This window comes from Neovison vison, chromosome 10, assembly GCF_020171115.1.
Source record: "Neovison vison isolate M4711 chromosome 10, ASM_NN_V1, whole genome shotgun sequence".
Taxonomy (NCBI): Eukaryota; Metazoa; Chordata; class Mammalia; order Carnivora; family Mustelidae; genus Neogale; species Neogale vison.
Genome location: NC_058100.1, coordinates 54,301,053 through 54,328,061, shown reverse-complemented (window position 1 = coordinate 54,328,061; position 27,009 = coordinate 54,301,053). Strand labels below are relative to the sequence as shown.

The 27,009-nt window shown below is 37.4% G+C and overlaps 1 protein-coding gene across 3 annotated transcripts in view; it reads left to right on the top strand.

The window, feature by feature from the left end:
- Positions 1 to 26,020, top strand: part of RALGPS2 (Ral GEF with PH domain and SH3 binding motif 2) — a 159,291-nt gene extending 133,271 nt beyond the window's left edge. For 2 of the 3 annotated variants that reach the window (XM_044267335.1, XM_044267333.1), the window contains 7 exons: positions 1,800 to 1,854; positions 4,269 to 4,346; positions 5,881 to 5,986; positions 8,542 to 8,634; positions 15,396 to 15,501; positions 17,626 to 17,717; positions 20,362 to 26,020. In XM_044267335.1, the coding sequence (XP_044123270.1) occupies positions 1,800 to 1,854; positions 4,269 to 4,346; positions 5,881 to 5,986; positions 8,542 to 8,634; positions 15,396 to 15,501; positions 17,626 to 17,717; positions 20,362 to 20,391 (560 nt within the window). In that variant the 3' untranslated portion in view covers positions 20,392 to 26,020. The remainder of the gene's footprint in view (positions 1 to 1,799; positions 1,855 to 4,268; positions 4,347 to 5,880; positions 5,987 to 8,541; positions 8,635 to 15,395; positions 15,502 to 17,625; positions 17,718 to 20,361) is intronic. The other variant, XM_044267334.1, reaches the window with a different exon arrangement.
- Positions 26,021 to 27,009: the final 989 nt, after the last annotated feature.

Sequence of the window (27,009 nt, the reverse complement as noted above, 5' to 3'; positions counted from 1 at the left end):
TAGGCAGAGAGGCAGGCAGAGAGAGATGGGGAAGCAGGCTCCCTGCTGAGCAGAGAGCCAGACATGGGGCTTAATCCCAGCACCCTGAGATCATGACCTGAGCCAAAGGCAGAGGCCCACTGAGCCACCCAGGTACCACCCCCCCATCATAAATTTTGTAATGATAATTCTTTCGTTTATCTGTGGCTTTTTCACTGATGTTCTTTTGGTTTTCACAAGATAATTATCTCGTTATTTCATTCAGTTACAGTTAGTGTCTCAGTTTGGAGGCCTTTCTTTCAGAACAGGAAAAGACTATTTTAGGGATGCCGTTAACTTAGTAGAGTGTGCAACTCTCGATTTCGGAGTTGTGAGTTTGAGCCCCACTTTGGGTATAGAGATTACTTAAATATAAAAAACTTTTTTAAAAAAGGAAGAGACTATTTTAATTTTTGCCTTTGTATTTATTTATTTTTATTGTAAGGCTGTTAAGTGGATGAACAGTAAAGATTGTTATATCCTTGTTTGTAAATTAGAACATTAGACATAGATAATACCTTGCACGGTTTTTGTTTTAAAGCTCTATATTCTGGAAAGAAAGTAATTTATAACCATAGATGGTAGATGTTACACACAATTTATAGTTTAAAAAAGGGTTTTTTCCTTAGCTGTAGCTTTAATCTACAATATTAGTCTGTACTATGGAGATTTTGAGAAAGTACTCTAGCGAAAGTAGCCAGTGCTTGGGACAGTGACCTCTAACATTTCTGAAGTGGTATAGAAGTCATAGATAACCTAAAGTGGTCTGGCCCAGCTAAGAGAAGCATATCCACTCTGAGTTCATGCTTCTAGAAAGACTTATATTTTTCTGCAAATAAGTCATAGTAATTATGATTGAATTTTCAGTGTTTACCATGTAATGCTACAAATCAAAAAATAATTTACAGGACTCTATTCCAGTTTCATCTGAACCACACAACCAGAAAATTTTTTCTGTTACTGTTAACTCTGTTCTTCCAAGGATATTATATATTTAACTAGCACCACTCTAAATACATAGATAAGGCATTAATCCATCACCTACAATGTGTACCTTTTAGCACTGGAGTTTGTGTCTCTTACAGAACACTGGTATGAAAGTCTCATAGACAGTTCACTTGATATATAAGAGACAGATTAATGATCAGTTTTGTTGAGAACCAGAATTATCTTTAAAATAACATTCAAATCAGTATAAGTTGTTTTAGACTCTCTAAGTTTTTTCCCCTCAGTTTTTTCTTTAGTTAATGTAAAACTTTATATTTTAACTGCTAATCTGGCTAAAGAGAAAGTTTTTGGATTGTTACAGCACCCTTTTTTTTTTTTTAATTTAGGGATTCCGTCCTCCTCTACCTTGCATCTGAAGGCAAAAATTAAATTTCATTAAGCTTTTTATCCTAAGAATAATAAAAGGTTTTAAAAGGCTTGTGGAGATAAAATAGAGCATGAACCTCTAAGAATTTCTCAACTATATTGGTCTTAATTTTGTGCCTATGGTACATTCCCTAATGGTAGAAAATTGTTTATTAACATCTGAGCCGTAAGTAGCTCCACAAAAATGTTCTATGCTATTTTGTTATTTTAGGTAGTCTTACTAAATTCCAACGTACTACAGAATGTGCCTAGCAGCATTAATACTAGAAGGAAGAATTAATATGTGGATGTTCACCCACGAATAACATGACTGTGATTTTAGAAGTACAATTAAAGAATCTATTTTTAAAATACAAAATCATACTGTAATTCTGATGTTTAAAAAATAGAATAACTTTTGATTTTAGGTAGCAGTGATGGTTCTGAACTAAGTGAAGAGACCTCATGGCCTGCTTTTGAAAGGTAAGAATTGTTCATTTGAACTGCTTCAAGTTTAGTTTGTCTTTCTTAAAAGATGTGATCATATGCACTTTAACAGATATCTGTCACATATCTGTAAGGACTATTTATAAGCTTCTGCCTGGTGGCAGAAATTAAAGTTGATATTTAAGTCTTAGCTAATAAATAATGTTTATTTGGTGACTTGATACATACTTGAACTTTAGTGCTTTTAAAATTACAAATTTAAAATCATAATAACCAGTCATAGTCAACTTACCTACTTATGTGTTTAAAATTACTTCTTTAAATTCTGGTTCATTTAAGTAATATTAAGGCATTAAGTAGCGTAGTCAACTTCATTCTCTGATACCTTGTCAAGGGCAAGAAGACTCAGTGTTAAATTATGCTATAAGTAAAGCAGCTTGAAGTTTGAATTTAAATTGACATTACCTCGGAATATGTTACAGAGTGCACAGATTTCTACTGAAATCCTGTAAGGCATGTTCCCTTCTCCTTTCTTTATTGCTTTAAGCTTTAAAAGTTGCCATCTGCCTACAGCATATATGCTAATATTGATCTTCGAATGTAAGATCTCATGAAAAATGTAGCCAAACAGTGCAAATAATTTATTTGCTAAACATCCATTAGGACTTTTATTTTGTCTTTGACCATTTCAGTTCTACCATTTTTATATTTAAGTTCTTCCATTTTTATATTTAATATCTATTTTTATAGTCAAGGATGCTTGACTCTTGCCAAAATAATTGCTCCCTTCCCGTATATAAACTGAGCAGCCTAAGTTTCTAAGCAGCTTTGAGGGCCATATTGAAATTGATGGCGTTGAAAATAGTTATCTAACTCAGTATCAGTCACTTTTTTAGTAGAAAACAATTTTATTGACTATCCGTAAATGATACTGGAATTGGTTAATTTCATGCTGTTTAATTGGAATATTATATTCTTATTTTTCTGTTATGTGGTTAAGATTTTATTTGTAGACCCAGCATTTCGAAGTACTCTTGAGCCTTTCTACTCTTAATTATCAGTGTTCCTAAGTCTTATTGTTTTCGAGGGGCCTTAACAACTTGTTTTTGCATACTATTTCTCTTCCAACTTTTGTATTCAGTCTCTCTATTAGGGTTTGCCTGAAACGAGAACACAAGTTGCCTCTGGCATGCTGTCTGTACAAGTGACTTCAGTTCTTTCCCTCCCGGAAGAGCATCATATGTTGATTATAGAGTATATTGTAATCTTTAGATAAAAAATGTTGATTGAAAAAAATCATTTCTCCGTTTGCACCAGGATGGTGTTGTCTTCAGTAACCTGTTCTCATCCCAGCAGGTTACTTTTGAAGAAAGTATTTAACGGTGTCACCTTCACATCTAAAAACAATATATTTCTTCTATGACAGATGTTTTACTTTGCAGACGTCTGCAGCTAAAAAAAAGTCTGTACTTATGCCAAGTTTAAATCTGTGGCTTTTGGAATTTTGAGAGCAAATTAATGCTTCCCAGCAAGATTCAGACATGGAATAATAAACAGTAAATAAAGAGCTAGGATTTTTTAAATACTTCTTGTAGAGAGTGAACTCGAAAATAGTTTCCTGAATGTTGAACATATCACTCTCTGTCCTTATTTCCTACAGAGACATCAAATATGTTGCTGTTTAAGTTGCTAAAATAATGCTTTTTATTTTAAATCACATTTATCAACAGTGCAACCTTTGGCTTTTCCCAGGCAAAGAAGTGTTGGTGATTCTGTGTGTGTGTGTGCGCGCGCGCGCGTCTGTGTGTGTTTATTTCCTTCGTTAAGTATTACATGACATTTTGGATAAATATTATCTCAAACCATTTTTATCATTTATCGGCTTTACCATTTATTTCAGTTGATGTAGAAATAAAATAATGCCTTTTTACTCAGCTTGTCTCTTTTATTAGTTTTTTGGATTTAACGTAAAGGATAGAGAGGAAGATAGAGATGTTTAGGCCACATTAATTTTAAGTTTAGAGCCCACATCGCTTTTAGGTGTCTTCATAGGGACATATCATAAAAATGAGTTATTTATATAGATCCAGATACCATTTCTAAACTGGAGTCCAAGAACTGGAATAGAAACAAAAGGATTTTTGAAGTATTTTCCAGGTTTTGATAGTGCTGGTTATAAATAACTCTTTAATTATCTTAGCAGATTTGTGAAAGCAAATGTATATAAAATGTATGGTATATACTAAGACCTGTATTTCTCGAGTCCGTAGTAGAAGAAAACATCTTTTTTTAAATCTGTGCTGTGTGCTTAAAAAAAGAGGAGCAACCACATACTGTCCTTTTGTAGGACTTAGAAAACTGTATTACAGGAAGAAGTTGTTATATTGTTCTAGGTATTGTTGTGAATAAATGCATATGTAATATATACGATTTATAATGGAATCCAACAGGAACAGATTATACCATTCTCTCGGCCCGGTGACACGAGTGGCACGAAATGGCTATCGAAGCCACATGAAGGCCAGCAGGTACAATCCCCCTGCATTCAGGGGTCACAGAACTCCCTTCTGGTGTTGGTGATTGGCTAAATGGGTGTGATCTCACAGTATCTCTGTTCTTTCTCAATGAATTGGCTTAAAAATTTAAAAAATACCCACAAAAGCTTTCTTTCCAAGATTTAATCTAGAGATAAATTTGAACTTTCTTTCTGATCCACTGAGCCGATTGCAAAATTAATTCCAACTTGGTGGCCTTATAACAGCTGCTGGTTCTTGGATAAGCATTATTCAAAGCATTTACTTGGCCAGTAAGTCTCCAGTTCATCTTTGTTAAGAATTTTCCATATATACTGCAGGCTCTGAATTTCGATAAGTCTCCGTAAATACTATTTGTGCTTTTCAACTCATTTTGTTCAGTAGTTTATTAGTTAAACCAGGTCTCTTTCTGTACCATATTAGCTGCAGAAGGAAATGGGACTGTTAGATTGACATGGGGCTGGAGGTTACTGGTAATCAGCCACTTCATAATACAACAAATAAAATAGCCAACTTCAGAAGTAAACTTTCTATCAGTTTGGTGTCTAATCTCTTTGTGTATATCTCCCTGAATATAAATAGCCATAGCATGAAATTTCTAGTGGTCTCTAGGTTTTTAAGTCACTTTGAAGACACCTAAATAATCATAATGGGATAACCTAGCAATCTTCAGTTTTTTTCCCTGTTGTAGGAATTCTGCAGATCATGTCAGATCTCCAGAGAATGACAGATTTTTATTAATGTGTATGTTTTAATTGACTTGTAGAAGTTACTGTTGTTTTAAATATAGGACCTTAAGGCAGTTGGGGAAAGATATTTAAATGTTTAGTTATTCTGTGATGGTTTTCTTAAGATCAATGAAAAGGAAATCTTGAGTTTTGGAATTATTCCTTTCTTGGAGATCTGTTAGGCTATAATCAAACACTTATGCATTGAGAGCATTTAAATGTCATTACAACTTAAGTGCAGTACACTCCTTTTTTAAAATATGTTGTTATTGCCTATACTGCTTCTCTCACCTGTTTTAGAATTAAAATTAAGCATGGGTTTTCTTTTTCCTTTCTTTCCTTTTGGAACTTCTGCTCTTTTTGTTTTGAATTTTATATGCCTGAATACTTTTTAACAAAAAGAATCCTCACCTTTCCTACCAGGACTTAAAAGTTTCTAATGGGAAAAAATGTTTACAGCATTGATGCAAATGTGGCATGTTAAGAAGAAGAAAAAGTCTTAAATCCTTGATTTAATCTTCACTAAAGTGAATCACTCTATTCTTTCTAAATTACATTTGTTCAAATATGTAATAAAGTGTGTTTTTTAACCATCTGTTGACTTTAATAGCTTCCTGATTAAGCTTTTGTGACAGCTTATAAATTTTAGATCAGTAAGCCTTTATAATTGTGTCTTCTAATGCCAAGTACAGTAACAAGGTTTTAAAATTAAGAGTAATTACGTTGCAGTTAAGTACCTGCTTTGTAACTACTATACACAAAAGGTTGTACATGTTCTTTTTTTCATTCCATTATTATAGTTCTGCAGAATCAGAGGATTTGGCAGTGCATTTATATCCAGGAGCTGTTACTATTCAAGGTGTTCTCAGGAGAAAAACTTTGTTAAAAGAAGGCAAAAAGCCTACGGTAAGATCTTCATGTATTATATTTTAACATAGCTCTAAAAATAAGCAAATATAGAGGACCCTAAAAAATAGAAAACAATGAAATAAAACCAGATGTCTAGTACATTTGAAATAATTGGAAATCGCATTTTCCTCACCAGGTTTCTTAATTTAGGCTTCAGTTAGATCATACATTGAGGGTATACTCCTTTCTGCCCCTTAATACAGTTCTTACACAAAACCACTTCTCGGAGAACCTTGAAACTATATGCTGTTATGAAATATTTTAGTAATAAGTTTAAGAAAGATAAAGAATAGAGAGTAACAACCCGCAAGTGTGGAATGCAACCAGTTTTGTTTTGTCAGTCCTAAGTCATTTATTTAAATCTCTGTAATGCAGTTTCATTTTCCTTCATGAAACCCAGATAGTAAATGTCCTCCAACCCTTCATTCTGTTTTTTTTTTAAACGATAAAAGTTTAGTGGCCCAGAGCCTTTTGTAGATAACTTAGAAGCTGCTTCTTTCCCAGTAGCAGCAAGCAGTTTGATTGCTAACGAAAGAAGACTTCTTTTTTTTTCTTTTCTCAAATAATAGTATAATTTATCTGTTTTGGAATAAAACTTCATTGTGTATCCAGACTTAACACTTTTGAAGATACGAGAGCTGCTTCAAATGTGAAAGTGGTTTATATCTAAGCAGTCTGAATTTGCTGCTTACGTCACAGTAAACTCAGGCACACATGGTCGAGAAGCTACATGAGGCCAGCTAGGAAGAAGGAGGAGGAGTGTGTCAGCTGGGGCGTTGGGACGCTGCTGTGTGCTAGGTGCTGGAAACAGAGCAGCAAACGAGACGAGGCCACGTGCCTGCCTTGTGCAAGTGACATTCCCACGAGACAGGGAGAAAGTAAGCCCGTGAAATAAGGGGATGGGATGGCAAGTGAGAGGGTGAGGAGAGGCTGAATGCGCAGGCGAGCCAGCCACGTGAGGATCCCGAGTTAGGCAGCGAGAAGGCCCATGGCCCTGAGGCACAGCAAGTGGAGGAGACGGAGTCAGAGAGGACAGTCGGGGTTGCTTGATGAGGTATTAGGTGTGTGTATGGGAGAGCGTGGAGGTGAAGGTGGTGTCGGGTTGGCGGCCAGTAAGTCTCGGCTACGTAAAATTATTGCGTTTTAAGTATAAGTGGAGACGTCAGTTTGTCTCTAAAAATACAGTTCAGAAGTTCTGTCGGAGATGGAGGCCAGAGCTGGAGATTTGAGTGCTGTTAGCATACAGATGGTATTTGAAGTATGGGACCAGGTAAGACTGATTATCTGTGAAGAAAGTGTGGCTGGGGAAGAAAAGAGGGCTGAGGATAGAATTCTAGAGCACGTCCGGGTCTGCTCGGAGAAGCATAGAGGAAAACGAAGGAACTGTTACCAGAGAAGCGTAGAGGTTACCGTATTTCAAGAAGAAAGGAATGGCTGGCCAGGCCGGATGTTGCTAAGGGGTTGAGTGTGGTGGAGAACAGGGGCTTTGGGATATGTCAGCGATCAAGGACCTTGACAACAGCAGCCTAGCTGAAAGCAAGCGGAGGAGAAAACGGGCAAGAGAGAAGTAGAGTCAGGGATTAGAGACGCCCTGCAAGAAGGTACGCTGCTGTAAACAGGAGCAAAGAAATTGGATGCTCTCTGTTGGGGCAGGGGACGGGCAGTGGAGGCATTTTCAGTGATGGGAGTGCTGTGAAGCCTCATTTGTGTAATGATGGGAGAGGGGGAGAAATCAAGACAGTGGAGAGAGGAGTAAATTACAAAAGCAGATTTCTTGAGGGAATGAGATAGTAGGATCTAGAGCACGAAAGGAGGGTCGAGTTTCTCCTTTGATAGAAGCAGCATTAGCTCTTCTGTTGCAGCAGGAAGAAAGGCTGAGTAGGTGGGTCAGCAAACAGATACTTGGTCTGGGAAGATTTGGAAGTCCTCGCCAGATTTCACCTATTTTTCTCTGGGAAGTGTGCAGTGCTGTTAAAAGGGGATGGAGGACAAGGATTTTTAAGAAAAGGAATAAAATGGCTGTCTGCAGAGAGGAAGAGTATAATGACTTGATGGGGTAAAAATGAAGTACTATTGATTCCTTTATGAGATTGCTGGTTCTGATTTTACCAGTTGGCACAGTTTGATGCCTCCGGCAATATTCAGTTATTATAATGTGCCAGGTAATCAGACTGTTAGATTGAAATAAGGCTGGCGTTCTATCAGGAGAGAGGGACAGTGAGATTCAAGTACTTGGAAGGGAATGGGTATAGTGCTGGACCCTGTGGTATTGGCTAAAAATGAAGAAAGGAGGAGGCTACAGGATGGGGAGGCAGCGCAAGGCTCGATAATGTTGAAAAGTGGTATGATTTTTGATGAAACCAATAGTTATCTGAATAAAAGTAGTAGTGGAGTCTTTTTGGTGGAAGTGACAGCAATGTGGGAGGTAAAGATTTCAGAAGTGATTCAACTCGAGGCCAAGGTGGCTGGAGTGGAACTAGAAGTCCTCAGCATTAAGAAAGCAAAGAAACTGAGAAGCCGGTGGTCATATGTTTCTGTGTTTGTCTTTCCAGGTAGCATCGTGGACAAAGTACTGGGCAGCTTTGTGTGGGACACAACTTTTTTACTATGCTGCCAAATCTCTAAAAGCTACAGAAAGAAAGCATGTAAGTATTCCTCCTCTAAACTGCTAGCAGAGTTTCAGTGCCTCTTCGTGGTTGTAAGGAAAGTAGTCCTAATGGGATGCAGCAATTTGGATTTTTTCCATATTCTAATCCAGAAGTTCTTACGTCTGTTCTTTGTGTGAGTGTTGTGGTAGAATTACTTTTATTTAGTAAGACCATTCCAGGAAAGGTCTTGGAATAACTTCCCTATTTAGAGGTTTCTTTTTTTGAATGCTACTTTTCCATCAAAAGGTCAAAAGTGCACATTACCACTGTCTGTCTTGGCATCAAAACCTTCCCAGGCCTGCGTTTCTTACTCAGAAAACAGTTGAAAACTATTGCTTTGGAGTCTCAGTTCATAATCTGTAAAATGTGAGAAATTGGGACAGTCATCTAAAGATCTTTCCACCTCAGTCTCGGACAGAGTGGTTTTGCTCAACAGTGAAGGGGAGTAATTATTACTCTCCTTATTATAGTCCACTTTCTTGTGTTGCAAATTGCTTAGAAGAAGCCTCTCAATACACTTTTTCTCCAAATGTAGAGCCTTCCTATAAATCTTTTTTGCATGCTGTTTTGTTTTTACATGCTAGTGATCCAGTCTTTGAAAGGAAGAAATTTTCCATGTTGCGTTAATAAAGTCCCCTTGAGAAGAATTTTATTTCTAAGTCATGTATTTTGGAGTGAAATTAAGTGGTTTACCATATGAGGAAAGGTAATCCACTAAAACAATCAAGTCCTTTTACTGTGTATAAATTATCTAGTGACATTGCATAATTCAGAGAAGCTCTTCTCTATTCATATGGTTCTAGTTCTTTATAATCAAACCTGAAGGGTGCATTTTCAGTTTAAATGAATGCTGTAAGTGTCCTAAGATGTTATCACCTTCCTCCCTTCCTTCCTCGCCACACCCACATCTATCGTTGTCCTGAATTTCACATTGATCATTGCCTTCCTCTTCTTCATAATTTACCTTATATGTTTCCTTAAACAACACATGGCTTCATTTGTGGACTGTACCTGAATGGAATCGTATGAATTCTCAAGTTCTGTCTTGTTTTTGTGTTTGTGTGTGTGTGTGTGTGTGTGTGTGTGTGTTTGAAAAGGAGAGGATAGGGGAAGGAGCAAAGGGAGGGTTGGTGGGGGGGAGGAGAAATTCTTAAATAGGCTCTGTGCCCAGGGTTGAGGAGCCCGATGTGGGGCTCAGTCCCACGACTCTGAAATCATGATCTGAGCTGAAATCAGGAGTCAGACACTTAACAACTGAGCCACACAGGCACCCCTGAAGTTCTGGCTTTTTGGCCCACTAATATTTTACAGTTGTTTAGATACAGTCCTTACATTGAGGTAAAGGACTGTTTTTTGTATTCTGGTTAAAGTGACTAATGCTCACACAACCCATAGAGTTACACAGACTAGTTCCAGCAAACACTTTGCAGAGTAATTGCCAGATGAATACTGCTATCCTCAAAGGGAGGAAAAAAGGTTGCTGTAACGAAATTAAATCCTTTGTCTTCAGATAGAGTTAACTTTTCACATAGCCACTTTGAGATGCTTGGCTCAATTTTACTTAGTTGATGATTATTTTTTAAAAGTAGCTATTCAAAATTAAATGTTTTTTATTTTTTCCTAACTTACTAGAAAGAAGCGAAATGAAATTAGAGCATAGTGGTTTGTGAGGAAATAAAATGAGTGCCAAGGAAATGGACTATATTCCTAATCTTCTTCAATTAAAATTGTTCGGGTAAAACAAGAAATTACAAGAACAACATAGAGGGTAGAGTGACAGGCTCCTGTTTATATTATAGAATCAGATTTAGAAGAGATGTGGCACAGAACTAAAAGCAATGAAGGAAAAAAATACTAAAATCATTTTCAAACAAAATACAAATTGAAAGAAAATAATGGCTATATATAAGCAACAGATAAAGGATTAAAATGTATTCTATAAACAGAGCACCACCTGTGTAGTGTTCTTGCAGTTTAAGCTGAATCTAATCATGAAAAAAGAATCAAATCCAGATTGTGGAACAATGTACAAGACAACTGGCTTGGATTTTTAAGACCAAAGTGTGGTGGATGGAGGGGCGTGAGGGGAACAGGAGGACTCTTACAGATTAAGAGAGACTGAAGAGTCTGCAAGGTAAATGCAATGTGCACTCTGGTTGAATCCTGGACACAATGTCTTTTTTTAACTACAAAGGTCATAATTGGGACAACTGAAAAAATTTTAATACGGACTTTATAAAAAATGATATGTCTGTTAAATTTCTTAGATACTTATATTGTAGTTATATAGAAATACATTCTTACGCTATACATTTATTTAAGACTCCGTTTTATGATGTCTGCAGTTCAAAAAGATCAAGCAAATGCCCAAAATGAAGATTTGTGGGTAACCACTGTGGCATTCTTTCAACTTTGTAGTTTCAGCCTTTGAAAATTAGAAGTTGGAGAGAAAAAAATCACTAATGAAAATATACCTGTTCATATAAGTCTATAAATGCAGAAGGGGGAACTCCAGAAGCGCATAAACCCATAAGTTTTATACTTTTTTTTGCCTGTGAGGAACAGAATAGGCTTGGCAGTGTGGACTAACTGGGGAGACCAAAGGGCGACTCCTATTATGTCTGTATTTTTAGATGGGCCTTTTTTTTTTTTTTTTAAAGATTTTATGTATTTGAGAGAAAGAGCACAAGCAGGGGTGGTGTGGGGAGGGGCAGAGGGAGAGGGAGCAGGACATTCCCCGTTGAGTAGGGAGCCTGACACAGGGCTCGATCATGACCTGAGCTAAAGGCAGATGTTTAACCCACTGAGCCACCCAGGAGCCCCTTGTTGGATGTCTTAAAATGAAAACATTCACCCTTTTTGGATGTCTTAAAATGAAAACATTTGCTGTAAAAATACCCTTTAATGGAAGTTAATTCATTGTAAAAAAAAAAAAAAAATGCAGCTATGTTAGAACCCATTACTGTGTGGCAGAGAGGAAATAAATACTGTTTGCTTAGTTAAAATTTTAAAGACCCAAGACTGCACCTGAAAAGAAATCTGTAACAAAACTAAAGACGTTCCACAGCTTTGTGAGAATAAAACAGACACTAGAAAAGGGGAAAGAGGAGATAAATAGAAGATGAAATGTAAGTGGCTTATAAACATGAAAAGATGATCAACCTTATTAGATATCGAAAATGCAGATTAAAGAAGATGCCCTCTTTTGCTATTAGGCAAAAAATTTGAAGATTCTTAACAGAGCCTTGGCCATGGTATAGGGAAACATAGGCTATTGTCCATGGTTTTCAGAAATTTAAATTGGTATTGCTTTTGTGGTGGGCAGTCCTAGTCCATATTTAACTTAATAACAACCAGCGGTTCCTTTTCTGGGAATCTGTCCTGTGGGAATCCTTGAACAAGTGCACAAAGATACCTGTCGAAGAATATTTCTGTAATGTTTACAATAGACGTCTATAAAGACAAAATACTACCAATAAGGAAGTACCGATAAGTGAAAACCGGAAATCAGAGTACACATATGCCCCCATTAGTACAGTGGACCCTTGAACAACTAGGCTGGAGGCACCTACCCCATCTCCCTTCCACGCCTGTGCAAAAATCTGTGTATAACTTGGAGCTCCCCAAAAACTTAACTGCCAGTAGCCTGCTATTGATCAAACGCTTTACCAATAACATAAATGGTTGACACATTCCATGTATTATACGTATTATATGATGTGTTCCTACAATAAAGTAAGCTAGAAAAACTGTTAAGAAAATAATAAGAGGGGGCGCCTGGGTGGCTCATTGGGTTAAGCCGCTGCCTTCGGCTCAGGTCATGGTCGCAGGGTCCTGGAATCGAGTCTCGCATCAGGCTCTCTGCTCAGCAGGGAGCCTGCTTCCCCCTCTTTCTCTGCCTGCCTCTCTACCTACTTGTAATCTTTCTGTCAAATAAATAAAATATTTTTTTTAAAAAATCATAAGAGGGGTACCTAGGTGGCTCAGTGGGTTAGGCCTCTGTGTTCGGCTCGGGTCATGATCCCGGGTCCTGGGATCAAGCCCTGCATAGGGCTCTCTGCTCAGCGGGGAGCCTGCTTCCCCCTCGCACTCTCTGTGCTGCTCTGCCTACTTGTGATCTCACTCTCTGTCAAAGAAATAAATAAAATCTTTAAAAAAATCATAATAAAAAATATACCTACTGTAATGTATTTATCCAAAAAATCCACATTTTAAGTAGACCTGCATAGTTCAAACCCATGTAGTTCAAAGGTCAGCTATATATGAAAACCAGCAGAATCAAAAAAGTCTTTGGTGTAAATGCATACAGAAAGGTCAAGCATTTGTTTTCGTGATTTTTCTGTGTGGATAACCAATTTTCCTGGCATCATTTATTGAACAATTCATTCTTCCTTCCTCAGTCTGCAGAGTCCACTCTTGTCACATGAATTTGCATCTCTTGACTTCCAGTGCCCTATTTGTGTGTCCCTGTCCTGTAGCCCATGGCCTCAGTTACTGTAGCTTTATGAGCCTTAATGTTTATCAGGGCAGGTCCTCAGCATGTTGGCTATTTCTGCTCCTTTGCTCTTGTATATAAATTTTAGAATCAGCTTCTCAAGTTCTGGAAAACGCTACTGAAATTTTTATTGAGATGACACTGAATCTGTATAAGTTTAGGGAGAATTAGCATCTTTACAAGTCAGACCATCTTCTTCATCTCGTGGTATTTCTTCATTGGTTTATGTCTTCTTGGATGGATGCCTTTTACTAGTTTTACTTCTCCTGTGTATCTTTTTGTCACGTGTATTGCTAGGTACCTCTCTTAGAAGTGACTTTTCTATTTCTCATGTATAGAATTACAGTTCAGGGACACCTGTGTGGCTCAGCTGGTTAAGCGTCTGCCTTTGGCTCAGGTCATGATCCCAGGGTTCTGAGATTGAGTCCCACTTCTGGCTCCCTGCTCAGCGGGGAGCCTGCGAGAACTTCTGTCTGCTGCTCCCCCGATTGTGCTTTCTCTCTCTGTCTGACAAATCAATCAGTCAGTCTTTAGAATTACACTTGATTTTCATACTGATCTTTTCCAAGTGTCCTGGTTGTACCTTCTCTTTCTCTCTGACCAATTAATCAGTCTGTCTGTCTCTAGAATTACAGTTGATTTTCATACTGATCTCTTCCAAGTGTCCTTGCTCATCATTCTTAACTCATTTGGTAGATATGAGTGGATTTTCTTTGTCAGTACTATCATCTGTGAGTAATGGCTTTTTACTTCTTCCTTACACTTAACACCTTTTATTTCCTTTTTGTTATCCTGTTAAGCTGACTAGGTCTTCAAATTCTCCATTGAATTGAAGTAGCAATGATGGGTATCCTTACCTTGATACTGATTTTGAAGTGTTTTTAGCATTTTACCTTTGAGTGTGTGTGTTGCAGGGTTTTGGTTTGGGGATTTGTTTATTTATTTGTTTGTTTATTTATGGTCTTTTCCTGCTTTATTTTGGTTTGTTTTTTGTGTAAGTTTTGGTTTACTCAGTGGATACTCTTTATTGAATTACAGAACTCCTTTCTGTTCCTACTCTGTTGCAAATACACATTATATTTTTTCAAAAGCTTGTTGGGTAAACTGAGTTGAATGTATTTTTCCTTTTTAATCTGTTAATACGGTGATTTAGTTCAGTAATTTTTCTGAGGTTTTTTTAAAGTTGAACTCCTCTTGCTTTCTCGAAGTAAACCCAATTCAGTTGCCTTAGTTGATTTCTAACATTAAACCAACCTCACATTCCTCAGATAAATCCAAATTGGTCATCATATATCAGTTGTTGTTTTTTTTTTTTTAAAGATTTATTTATTTATTTTAGAGAGTGAGAGAATCTCAAGCAGACTTCATGCTGAGCGTGGGGCCCAACGTGGGGCTCCATTTCACAGCCATGAGATCATGACCTGAACAGAAACGAAGAGTCAGACATTCAACTGAGACTGTACTACCCAGACGCCCCATTAGGTTTTTTTATACACCAATATTTTACTTAATATTTTTTTCATTTATGGTCATGAATGAGATTAACCTAATTTTCTGTTCTTTTCTAATAGCTCTTTTTTCCATTATATTTATTTCAAGTATAGAAAAGTAACAAGCATACTAAGAATACCTTTTTTAAGAAATAAAGTAATATATTATTAAGAATTGTCTGGGTCACCAGGGTGACTCAGTTTTGATCCTCAGGGTCATGAGTTCAATCCCCGTGTTGGGCTCCAGACTGGGCTTGGAGCCTACTTGAAAAAAAATTTTTTTTTGTCTGATAGTACTGCTGGTTTAGTAAATCATCAGGTTTCAGATAATAACCCTATTACATTGTATACTTTAAAGTTACGCTGTGTTAATTATATCATAAAGCTGGGTAAAAAGAAGATAACAACCTGATTAAAATGCAGGTGTGTTTCCTAAGAAAGGAGGAGTTTGGGGCAGTGTAGTAAGGAACAGAAAAAAAAACCACAGAGATAAATTTATTAGACCCAGCGACAGATATGCTTTTTTGGGACTCGAGACTCAGATAGTTAGGTTTTGATGAAGAGTTGAAGCTAGGAAGGATCTGAAGAGTAGTAGACTATCTAAAGGGGGCATGCCTACGTGGAATTTAGTAGTAAGTAAAAAGACTGTGAGCAGACTCGACCAACATGAAGTCACAAATGTTACCTGAAACTGAAAATGTGCTTATCCTTAATTTTCACTTAGGATGCGCCATAAATTTGGTGTTTCCATTAATGACCTTTTTATCTCTCAGTTCAAATCAACATCAAATAAGAACGTATCTGTGGTAGGATGGATGGTAATGATGGCTGATGACCCAGAACACCCAGATCTCTTCCTGCTGACTGACTCTGAGAAAGGTGAATCATTAGAATATCTAGTGTTTAAGGTACTGCAAGTATATAACATTCAGTTGGTCCAAACGTAGTTTAACTGGAATACTTGACCAGGAGCATGTTTATATGGTTTTGTCTTTTGGGAAATAGTCCTGTCACGTAATGTGTAATAATAATATCAATATTTTTGGTATCAGTATCTATTATAAGCATATTTTCTTTGCTGTCTGGGCATAAGCTTGCAATTAAAAGCCCGAGTAATCCTTGGGGAGCTAAGAACCAGGCGGGGGTGGGAGGGCGGTGCAGCGGGAAGGAGGGAACTGGGGAATCGGTTACCTTAAAATCTCAGACATTTGGTATATATATATATAGGTAGTACCCCTTCATCTGTACCCTGAAATAAATTGCTTTTCTTCTGAATGTGGCAGAGGTTTTCCTCTAACTGATTTTGTTCCATTATTTTTAATTAAGTTAATTGGTTATTTAACTCCTATCACTTTCCAAATAAGTAGAGTTAATAATTAATACTTTGCTTACAGTGTAGGGAGAGACTTATGGATGGCATTATTGACTGTTGACCAGAGGAGTTTTTTAAGTGGATCAGAGAAGTTGGAGGGTGGGCTGTGTAGAATCACACCATGTGCATCTCTAAGTGGAGGCCGCGGCCGTCAGAATGCATCCCGATGTGATTGCTGCTCTTCCTTCATAACAACTGCCAGCTCTTGATAAGCACCTCAAAGGAAGCCAGACAGGAAATGCATTCATATCTTCCCAGAATCTTCACTGCAGCAACTCACCACTGAAATGATAATTATTGACTATGCACCTATAATTTGACCTCTATTCAGAATGTATTTTGTATCAACAGATACTCTGCTTTTAGAATATTGAAGCATTTTAAGTGAAAACTTAAGCAAATATGTTGTATATAGAAAAAAATAATAGTAGCAGAATGTCTCATTTTGAGATGTAATAGATTGACTTACGGAACAAGAACTCCCTGTTCAGCATTCTGATTTCAAAGTCCCTGCTCCAGCCCCAAATCTCAAAGGCATTACTCATAAAATTACATTTTAAGGAGATCATTTTCCTTGGGCTTAGTTAACAAATTCTTTCTTTCAGTTTCCCTAGTGTGGCTTGATAAAAGTATTTCCAAGTAGCCAGGGTTTTTGTGCCATCTGTACTAACAGTCTTTCAGAGCGGGGGTGAGAAAGTAATAAATGGCAGCTTCATTGGCGGTACGCCTTCAGTTCAAGTCGGTCTCATGTCCACGTCTGAGCTCAGCAAGTAAAACCGTATTATTTAACATTAAACATTTGGTGAAGAAACTCTTGCTTCTGAAAGTGAAAAAGTTCTCTGAGTGTTCCCGTCTCAAAGGAAAGCTCCATCATGCCTAAAGGAAGGTTAGGCTCTTGGACCATTGAATGCAGTAAAAAAGGAGGGAGTAGAATTGGAAATGAAAAAAAAGGGAATAAAGCTCAGCTTAGGGCAGCCTTCAGTACATGAATCCTTTCTTTTTTCAGTTTATCACCTCAATACACACAACTGTATAAGATACATTTATTATGTGTCAGTCTTGAATTAGTCAACGCAAGGTCTAATATGCATAGCACAGATGAATTTCTGATTTTCTCAAAAAGGAAAGTGACTCTGCAGATTTTCCCAGAAATCTGTGATAATTTCGGCAAATGTAACTAACACCTAAAAGCATAGTTGATGTTAACTAATTAATCCTTAATCACGTTATATACCTCTGTTTAAGTGTTAAACATGTTAAAGCGCTTTGCCTGTAAAAATTTAATATTAACATATTCTGTACTCTCAGTCCCACATACAAATCTAGAGGAGCCAAACAGTTCTTTGATTTGGGTATACTTGACTGCAAAGAACACTTAAGGAGACAAAAATGGTTCTCTTCACATTCATAAACAGCAAAACGGTGACTTTCTGAATAACTGATAGCGTGTGACCATAGCATAGAGAACTCTTCTTTTTATTTGTATTAGAAAATCAGATGCTTGAGACAGAGAATTCTGAAAACTGAGAATTCTAGTCGTGTTTTATTTTGCTCTTTGATATCAGGCTAAATTATTGTATGTCAGGATCCTTAAAATTTTATCATTTTTCCCTTGTTTCTAATAACTTTAGGAAACTCATACAAGTTTCAAGCTGGCAACAGAATGAATGCGATGCTGTGGTTCAAGCATCTGAGTGCAGCTTGCCAGAGCAACAAGCAGCAGGTGAGCAGCGGCTCCTGGCCTCAGGACGCTCATCCCTGGGAGCCCGTGTAAGAGAGTTCCAGACTAACTTGATGCAGGAAGCGGGGAAGTGATACTGTTTTTATTCTTTCTCTTATTGACAGCAGTCAGCAAGGTATGAAGTCCACGTTTTAGTGAGGAGATAGTCAATAAAATAATGAAAAAACAAAATTTCAAATGCTTAAACTATATAGAGAACAATATAAACTATATAAGGAAAACAGAATTATGTGATACAGAGGGATAAGAGTAGACGTAACTTAAATAAGAGTGAGCAACAGAGATGTGCCTGAAGACATTGATGTGAGTGACAAGAAGGAACAGCCTTGTGTAGATCAGGGGAGCAATCGTCTGGTGGGGGGCACAGAGGGTTCAAAGCTCCTGAGGCTGGAAGGAGCTGAAGGTGTTCAAAAGAGGCAGATGTAGCCCATGTCAGTAGAATATAGTGAGAGGCAAGAAAAGATAGAGCCCCAGGGAGGTAAGACTTAGATAGCACTTTAATAAAAATTGTTCTGATTCATCTTTATTAATAACAGTATGGCTTCCTGTGGTGGCAGCAAAACCCAGAACCATTTGGATTTGTTTGTTTTTATTTCACCAAAACAAAGATGGTCTAATTCAGACACTTTGCAGCTGCAAAGGAGAAATGAAGCCATGATGTTGTTTTCCCCAAACCCTGTTGCAGAGCTAAAGTTGAGCCATGAATTGGTAGAAAAGATGTGAAGTAAACATAACTACAGTTATGGAAATACTTGTAGACCTTTTGTAGGCCAGTTTTTAGTTGGATATATATATTTGAAGACCACTGACTTCAGGTACTGACATTCAAAAGTGTACAATTAAGTGTTATCCGTGGCTGATTTTGATACTATAATACACGACATAAGTTTATATCATCTGTTAAAAGTTTTTTTCACCCTGTACTGTCAGGATCAAAGTTGTACCCCTTTTTTGATAAAAGAAGAAGCTAAATCTCAAATGCTGAACGACATATGCAGGGTTAGACAATCAAATATCTTTATCTTTTAGGTCCATTCTTTTAAAATACTATTAGAATAGGCTCTGTTCTCTTAGAATTTTTATTTCATATATACATATATATGTGTATATATGAACGACTGCTAGCAGCATTGGTATCATTTTTAGTACCCTCCATTAAGGACATGAAATGCCATAGAACAAAGTCTGCTTTTTTTGCCTTTGTCAAGTTAGGGTCTGGGACAGAATGAAAGAAACAGACCTTCTTTTGCCTAGACTGAGCTTATGTGCAACTCAGCTTACACTTAAAGTATTAGTATTAAGTACACTTAAAGTGTGCTTAAAGTATTGTGTCATTTTTTTTTTAATCTCAGATTTCAAGATTAATCTAGACGCCAACATAAAGGTTCAGTTTCTTTCACTATATTAGCAGACCTTCCAACTGAACAAGTATAAGTAGGGTTTTTTTATTTGTTTGTTTGTCCGTGTACTTGGGAGAATCAGAATAGTAGTAACAAATACATAAATAGAAGCTGTAAAATGTGAAAATTTTTGGTAGAAGACTCTGATTCACTCAAGTACAATACCTTAAGTCACATTCAAGAACTTAGGAGGAAATGAACTTGCACTCTATTTAAACATGGGTTTCTTAAAACCAGACTGAGAATTTATACTTTAAGTACTTGAGCATTTGTATTGCACTTGATTTATGATTCAGTTATGATTGTGTTATTACAGAAGGCGACATGTAAAAAAGATTCCCCCTCTTTTCTCCTTGAATATCCTAGGTTTTCAAAAAAAGATTGCTGAAGTGATAGCTGTTGAGCTGTTTTAAAGGACAGAGAAATGACCACTGAAGTGGGAGTCTCTCTCCCACTACAGGTTTAGAAAACAGTAAGAGTTAAGAGTGTTTTTAACATGGTGAAACCCTCTTTGGTCCTTGACTAGAGGACTCATCAGCTGATTTTCAAAAACAAAATATATTCATATTTCAAAGATTTATTGTGGGATTTCTTTTCACTACAATGTGGACTTCATGTCTTACTGTTAGTTTCTCATAAGGAATCAAGTTGAATCTGGTCCAGTCTGTAAGCCTCACACTGTGACCTGGTGATTTCTCAGAGTCACCAGGTGTCAGATCAGAATTTATCCAGCAGTGAGTTTTATTCTTTTACACTTAATTTCATGATGATTTCACAAAGAAATTTTTAGTAATGTTCATTATAAAATTATCCATGCTGGATTTTAAAATGTGCACGTAGGAATTCCTGGTAATAGAGATAATGAGAAAACAGATGATCTGTCCCTTTGTCAGAGTGTCACCCTGACGAGAGCCCTGCTGCTTTTCTTGTTGGTTTGCTCACTCAGCGGACATCTACTGAGTGCCCTGTGGCAGACAAGAAAGATACTGTCTCCACCCTTTCTTCCATTCCAATTTCAGTTTTCTGGAAAGAGAGTATTAACTCTGTGATTTTCTCAAAAATGTTCCAGCATATTTTATTCATTATTCATAAATGATTGCTGTATCTTCCGTCAAAATTCCTTTTCTAAGAAAGTTATCTGGGATTAAAATAATGAAGAAAGATAAATAGTACTTTGAAAAGCACCTTTTAAATACTATCAATTTTGTACTGCTTACATTTTTAAGGTTCCTACAAACTTGATGACTTTTGAGTAAAAGCCTAAGAAAGAAGCAAGGTGAACTGTTGCCCCTAAGTGAGAGCAAGTTGCTGATGAAAGCGCCAGCTATAAGCCAGCTCTGCACCTGGAGGAGCCCAGAGGCTGCGTCTCAGCCTTTGGAGTTCTGAACCAAAAAAGCACTAATTTCAGGGAATGACGTGAGATATTCCCAGAGAACAAATTGGAGTTCTAAAACAAACTGCCATGGACCACGCTTCTTTTCTCTGAACTGACCTGCGGAAACCACTGCCTTAAAAGAATGAAAGGAAAACCAACATGAAACACCAAATAGTGTGTGTGAATCTTCTGGCGGTGCTGTGCTTGGAATAGATCGTAGCTAATTTGCATTTCTTTTAACTTTGTACTAATTTTGGAGGGGGGAATCGCCTTTTTTTTAGATACACTTTAAAAAGGAAAAACATTGCTTATGGGTTATATGAGGGGCTGGTGCTGAACGGAGGCATGAAGATGCTCTGCCCGAGGGGAGGGGGGTGTGCCCAGCCGCCTGACCTGGGGCTGGGGGGCGCTCTCTGCTCCCAGTCGTGTGCGGCCCCCCTGGCTCTCCCACAGCTACAGTTTCAGAATTAGACATGTTCATAATATGAGTTGTTGGGGTTCGTTTGGGATTGAGGGCGGGGGTTATTTGGGATGAGGGGAGTTTTTGTTTTGTTTTGTTTTTAACACTAAACTTGGGAAATTTAGTACTGTATGGGGAACATCATTTCTTACAGGAGGCATCAAGGCTGAATGTTCCTAGTCCAGACACTTTTCAAGTGGGCTCCAGAAAACATGGTTGTTTTTAAGTGGGTTTAAAATTTAGCCTTCTGTATGAATTCATTGTTGGACTACAGATCTGCTTAGGAAAGAACCATAATCCCAGTCTAAACTTTTCTGGGGTTTTACAGTAATTACTTTTTTTTTTTTTCAAGTTAATTGAATTATCCCTTCTACCAGTCACTGGTGATTTATGTCAAGATGATATACTGATCTTTCATCAGGATATTTTCTTTTACAGTGTTTAATGTACACAATGCCAGGGGTTTTTTTATTACTCACGTTCATTATTTTTGTTAAATATGAGATTCAGGATCACATTTGTTTAAAAGAGCTTCCACATATGTATTTGTATATGTATTTTATTATAAGGCACACAAAATAATTTTAAAAGGGAAGAAGGTGAAAGATTGAGATTCTGGGAATCTTAAGTATCAAAACTTTCCTTCCTATATGTAACTTTCCTTTATTACAAAACACTTTTCTAAAAACATACTATAGGTCCCAGCCATGAAACCATATTTTGTCAGTAGTTGACCAAGCTGTTTTGGGAGAGCTCTTCCGTGCAACAGCGCGTTTAATTCCCAGAATAAATGTTGAATTGCAGAAAGAAAGAAAAAAGTCTCAAGGTGAACTGCCTTCGAGTTTTAACAAAAAATGGCATTTGAATAAAGGCCACACGTTAGATGTTAGAAACTCATGGGGCATCCTATAGTTTAGCAGTGGCCCAGAATAAGAAACGCTTTTTGACTGATCTCTTCCAATAAACTTGTAATACTTTGGGCCTCACATAAAATTTCTCACATTTGCATTCTTAAAGAATTTCATACTTTTTTTTAAGTAATCTTGAGGCCATGAAGCTTAAATATTAAGTAGAAAATATTGCCCACAGGATAATTAGTTAAGAGTCTATCCAGAGGAAAGTAGAAGAGCTTTTGGAAAGGATGTTAAGAGTTCAGGTATTTTTCTCATATAGCACAGTTAGAAATTACCATTATTTCCGGTTTTGTGGACAGTGACGTGGGCTGGAGAGGGCAGAATATTGCCTATGCTAAGTGATTATTCAATTAATGATCTCCCAAGCTTAACCCACGTTGGGTACATAGACACCTCCTGCATCGCCAGCAGTATTACTATAGAGACCTTGCACATCTTTCATTTTACATTTTTTAAATTCCTTAATTGTGTATTTTCTCTTCAGAAATAAGTGTTTTTAACAGTGTATGTGCTTTTTAAAAATACTGTGGATAAGAACCCTGTGGATTTTTTATGATTATTTTGTTTGTCATAAATAAGCTACTAGATACATTTAACCATATTTAGTTTAACCATATTTGAGGAGATTTGCAACTGGAAGTCAGAGCCTGACATCACACCATGCCAAAGAGAGAGCTAAACTGGAAGGTGTGTTTGATGTTTCAGCTCTAACATTAAGGGATACGTGCACGGGGAAGGAATAGTGTTCAGATTTGGTGAATAGTCCTCGTATAGAATTGTGGCCTCCGACTGAGCAAAACTCTTTTAACTGTGCGGTAAAAGTAGACATTGTTCTTCTCTCTTCAAATCTGTCTATTCAAAAGATTAGATAGTGCTTTTGAAGATTATTTTAGCATTTGAAACAAATGGAAACCAGTGAGCTTAGGTGAATTTTCGATCTGTAATTCACCAAACGACATAATTCAAGCAAAGAAAATAGGTCACCAAAATATATTAAATATTTAGGTAGTTTATTAGTAGGAAGATGAAATTTTTTTCTTCTTATTAAGCTTATACTTAATTAGTAAATTAGTGACTCAAAAGCTTGAAATTTCTATCATATTAAGCTCATTTGTTTCTCTCCTAGCCAAGAACAACTCATTAGAAATTCCATTATAATTTAAATTTAAGCTAATTTATAAAAAACATAAATATTGGCATACAGTCTGGTGTATTAGTATATAATACTAGCCAAAATACAGTTTGAGGCACATCTCATATTTTTCCACAGTTTATCTGACCATAAAAGCTTATTTTCACACAGAAGTAACATCAGTTTTTAAAATACAACTATAAAAAGAACTATAAAACTATACAACTATACGAACTATAGTTATATAGTTTACACAACTGTAAAAACAATAATGACCTTCAGAGTACTAGTTTTGGTTTCATGCCCCCTCTGTGTTCGGACTTTGCTTTATTTTTTTCAGAGGTATTATTTTTACTATAATCTCCAGACTATAAGCTTTGAAAGAGAACTGATCAAACACACCTTCTATAGCGTTTTCTTCACTATGTAAATATTATTTGTATAAATATAGCAAAAAGGGATCCAAACAATATCTATTTTTTTTCCTCCCTGGGTATGTGCTCCGAGGACAATTATTTTTCTGTGTAGAAAACACCATACAGCTGTCGCGGTACCTTCTGTGCAGACTGTCTTGGTATTGGGTCTTTCCATATGTCAAGAGTTAGGGTATTCTTTGCTCCCAAGTTTTTTTAAGTGGCTTGATTTCTCTTCCAGTTTACTTCTAGAAGAGCCCAAGGAGCACTGCTGATGCAGTGGGGGAATGGTTGCGGACTGTGGTGTATGCAGCCCACGGATTAGTTGAACTGTGGACCCCCTGAGCTGAGCAGTCTTCCAAGCTTAAACCTGTGAGCCGTACACCTTTCCTACTGAAAACACCTTTCTAAAACTAGACGGCATTAATTGGAAATCCATAATAATAATAGTAGACTTCATCCATTAACTTTTTAGAAGAATGTACCCACTGTTGATTTCCTTTTTGTTTTCTGAGGTACATTCCTTTCCATCCATTCTTAAACCACCATATTACCTTCTTCTGCCAACAAGAGGGAGCAGTGTTGCTTTGCAGAGGAATCTCTAATAAAGGAACTCCTCTGCTTCAGAGGCTTTTGAAATCCTTGGATCCCTTTTTGAAAGTGAAGATGAGCTTGCCCGGCCCCGGCGGAACAGCGGCGCCACTGTTGCAGGAGGAGACGATACAGAGCACGTAGTGAGGCTTGCCTGGCCTTCTTGGTGATCTTCTAGGGCTTGCTTTCATTTTCTCTCTCCTTTTATACTACTTTTTCAAGCATAGTAAATTTATGGTTTTACAACCAGATTGGTATTCTGTTTTTTCTAAGCTTTAAGATACAAACATTGTTATTTAATCACGTTGATGAGCATTATTTTCAACGTGAAGTCAACCTTTTCAAAATGATCTAAGTCCTTTTTGGTCTTGCTCCCCTAAAAATGGCTTGTAATTAAAGTGACTTTTTTTTTCCTCATTTAGAGGATTCTGATGAAAGATCTGTACATGCAAACTCTTAAAAGTTGTTGAGAGCAATTTCATTACACCAGTATCTTAAGCTGTAGTGTGGGGAAAATTTGGTCAGTGCCTTAACAATTTGAAGACCAATTTTAGGGCATCGAGTATGACAGTAATCATTTGCCCTCTAAACTCCTTTTATTTCAGGAGTGTGTGCTATCCCTCTCTCCACCAGCTTACTCTTTGTCCCGGCAAGTGTAAGAGAGTCTGTAGAGATGCCTCTGGGTCATTGCCGCAGCCCTCCTAGGTCATGAGTCTTTTCAGACAAGCTCCCTCCCTGCTCCTCTCCTGATGAAAAACCCACCAAATCAACCTTTAGATGAGCACTTTTAAGAACAGCTTTGAAGCACGTCCATACAGCTGAGTTTGTTTTTATGTTGTGTTGGTGGTAGTGGTGGTTTTGAGCATCGATTTAATTATAAGGCCTTTTAGAAAATCCCTAAAAGAATACATTACACCAGAAAGAATTTGTTTGGCGTCTTATTAAAGCTACTGAAGTCTTGCCATGAGTTAAAACCAAAAATGAAGTTGAGATTGGTTCATTCTTAAATTTGAATAAGACTCAGAACAAACAGGCAGTCACTTAACCTACCAGATACTATTGTTTCTTTAGAAATACTATGGCAGGAACATGAAAACAATTCCAATATATAAATTGAAATGGAAGCTAAGAGACTACACTAGCTTTCTTAGTCAAAACAAAACTTGGAAGCATTTTGCTTCTCTGAGACTCTTAAAAGATCTGAAGCTACTGTTCAACTGAGTCAAAATGATATTTTCACATTTTTTAAGGGCCAGTATGTTCTGGAATAGGGAAGTAGACATAGTCTTTAAAGCCAAATCAAGGGTTGACTGATCCTTGAGGGTTAGTAGTAGTAGTTAAATTTTGCTTCTAGCATTTGGCCTGTGAAGTGGTGATGGAATTAAAGGAATGGAATGTAAGAGTGCTTTGAAAGGATTGAAGTTTTTTTTTAATAGACTAGCTGAAAATTTCATAAATATTCATGTGCTTTAGATATCAGTTAGCGAATATTCCATTCCTCTAAAGATACTATCACCTCTTAGGACTATTCACAAATACAGTCCAATAATCATTGACTTGTCAGGCCAGACACAGTAGCTGCTTATAAGTCACCAGACTCTGAAGAGTTTCAACATCTTAATTGTTGACAAATGTACTGTTTTTACAACCCACTGAAGCGTGTATGTGTGGGGAGGGGGTGGGGAACTTGTTCACAGTGTAATCTAAAGGAGATAAACATCTGTAGGGGTACATATCCGATGAGGATGATGATATACAGGAAAACACAAGCCATTTTTATTCTTTATCCCAGTTAACTTGAGGTACTCGAATGATGAAGCACTCGATCGCACTATGACCTCCCTGAGTGATGTGCAGCTTGGTTCCTCTCTCACTTTTTGTTTCTCCTTAATATGCAAATGTGAGTGTGAGATCTTCAGTGTGTTTGCATAAGCTGACTTAAAATGAATTTAAGTACAGTTTTCTGAAATATTTCTATTGAAATAAATTACTTAAAAATACAGATTGTGTGGGAGTGATTTGTTGCCGTATTTACATTCTATCAGTAACTTCTAAAGTGCATTTTATCATTAAGTTTTAAATAAGTGCTCTAACTTGATCTTTTTCTCATTCTAAACTAGTTGGCAAGGGTTTTCTTGGTACAGAAAGCTGCCGTCTGGGTACACTTGAGTTGCTCTTCCCTGTCCTGGAATGGGGATGCGCTCTGGCAGGCTGACGGATGGGGTCTGGGGGAATAGGGGCCACAAGTCTGGTACTTCCAACTTCATCTTTCCACTCCCAGGTATATGATGGGGTAGGAGCAGTCCCCAAAGAGGCCTTCTTTGCTAGTACATACCGTATTTCCTGGTGTCTCAGAAGTACAGAAATAGCTCTCTGCAGTCTCCTCCCATAAGGCATTGGCTGAGTTGCTGGCTATGCCCTAAGAATTTCTCTTGAGCTTGCCTCTAAGAACTAGTTTTCAACAGTTTCCTCACCTCGCTAATGGCCTTTGAAATTTTTCAGTGTCCCTGAATTGGAACCAAAAGAGTGACAATCCTCCGATGGGGCCAAACCTGTCTTTACTACTTCACACAGCACCGCCTTTGGCAGGAGCTTTCCATATGTGCACACTTGGTTTCTGGGTTCCCTTTTCTGCCTCATTAGTTGTTGGTCTTTGAGCCAGGATAAGCGTACTTGGACCTCAGAGATACTATATTTTTTACAAATAAGGTTTGTGGCAACCCTGCTTCGCACAAGTCCACCATTTTGCCGACAGTACTTCCTCACTTGGAGTGTCTGTCACATTTTGGTAATTCAGTATTTCAGATTTTTTTCATTATTATGGTGTTTGTTCTAGTGATGTATGATTGATCAGTGATCTACTGTAATTGTAAATGTAATTGAGGGTGCCACAAGCCATGCCCGTTTATAAGACAAAAGAGAATTCAAATGTGTGTGTTCTGACCACTCCACCAACTGGCCGTTCCTCCCATCTCTCCCTGTCCGAGAC